Source organism: Aptenodytes forsteri, unplaced genomic scaffold, assembly GCF_000699145.1.
Source record: "Aptenodytes forsteri isolate BGI_AS27 unplaced genomic scaffold, ASM69914v1 Scaffold164, whole genome shotgun sequence".
Taxonomy (NCBI): Eukaryota; Metazoa; Chordata; class Aves; order Sphenisciformes; family Spheniscidae; genus Aptenodytes; species Aptenodytes forsteri.
Window position 1 is genome coordinate 6,144,155 of NW_008795527.1, and position 987 is coordinate 6,145,141.

At 57.8% G+C, this 987-nt stretch overlaps 1 protein-coding gene across 1 annotated transcript in view; it reads left to right on the forward strand.

Moving 5' to 3' along the window:
- The first annotated feature begins 6 nt into the window (after positions 1–6).
- Positions 7–987, forward strand: part of LOC103901246 (homeobox protein MOX-2) — a 1,761-nt gene continuing 780 nt past the window's right edge. The window contains exon 1 of the mRNA XM_009282094.2: positions 7–915. Coding sequence (XP_009280369.1) covers positions 405–915 — 511 coding nt within the window. The 5' untranslated portion in view covers positions 7–404. The remainder of the gene's footprint in view (positions 916–987) is intronic.

Sequence of the window (987 nt, forward strand, 5' to 3'; positions counted from 1 at the left end):
CGGCGCTGGCGTTTTGGAGGGAGTTTGCATGTGGTCAGTGCTGTGTTGCTAAGCCAGCCCCCAGCTCACATTACACACTACTGTATTTATAACCTCTCGGAGCTGTTTCCCCCTTCAAGCAGTTCTCTGGGACCACCTTCTATTGGCTTCAACCTCTCCCACTTCTTGACATCTGAGCGGCTCTGAGAAAGGCTCATCTAGGTCCGAGTGTTTACGCAGCGGAGACTGGCCGCTAGGGCTAAAGACCTGGATTATCTGAGCTCAGCTGCCTGCTGCAAAGTCTGTTGTTGCCGTTTTGGAAAAAAAAATCCCAACCCCGATCTGTTTACAGTGAAAGTTGACAAAGGGTGGTGAAGTTGGATCTTTCCTAAACTCTCCTGCCTGGAACCTGAGACTTGCATGCCATGGATCACACACTCTTTGGCTGCCTGCGCAGCCCCCATGCCACTGCGCAGAGCTTGCACCCTTTCTCCCAGTCTTCTCTTGCCCTGCATGGAAGATCTGACCACATGTCCTACCCTGATCTGTCTTCTTCTTCTTCCTCTTGCATAATAGCGGGATACCCCAATGAGGAGGGCATGTTTGCCAGCCAGCATCATAGGGGGCACCACCACCATCACCATCACCACCACCACCACCACCAGCAACAGCAGCACCAGGCTTTGCAGACGAACTGGCACATTCCTCAGATGTCGTCTCCTCCCGCCGCGGCCAGGCACAGCCTCTGCCTTCAGCCCGACTCAGGAGGACCCCCGGAGCTGGGCAGCAGCCCCCCCGTCCTGTGTTCAAACTCTTCCAGCCTGGGCACTAACACCCCCACGGGGGCAGCGTGTGCGCCAGGGGACTATGGCAGGCAGGCTCTGTCGCCGGTGGAAACAGAGAAGAGGTCCGGCAAAAGGAAAAGCGACAGCTCAGGTAACGGCTCACGCTTTCCCCTGCGGGGCGGGACCCCCGGGCGGAGGGTGCCGGGGGGGAGCTGCGCTGCCA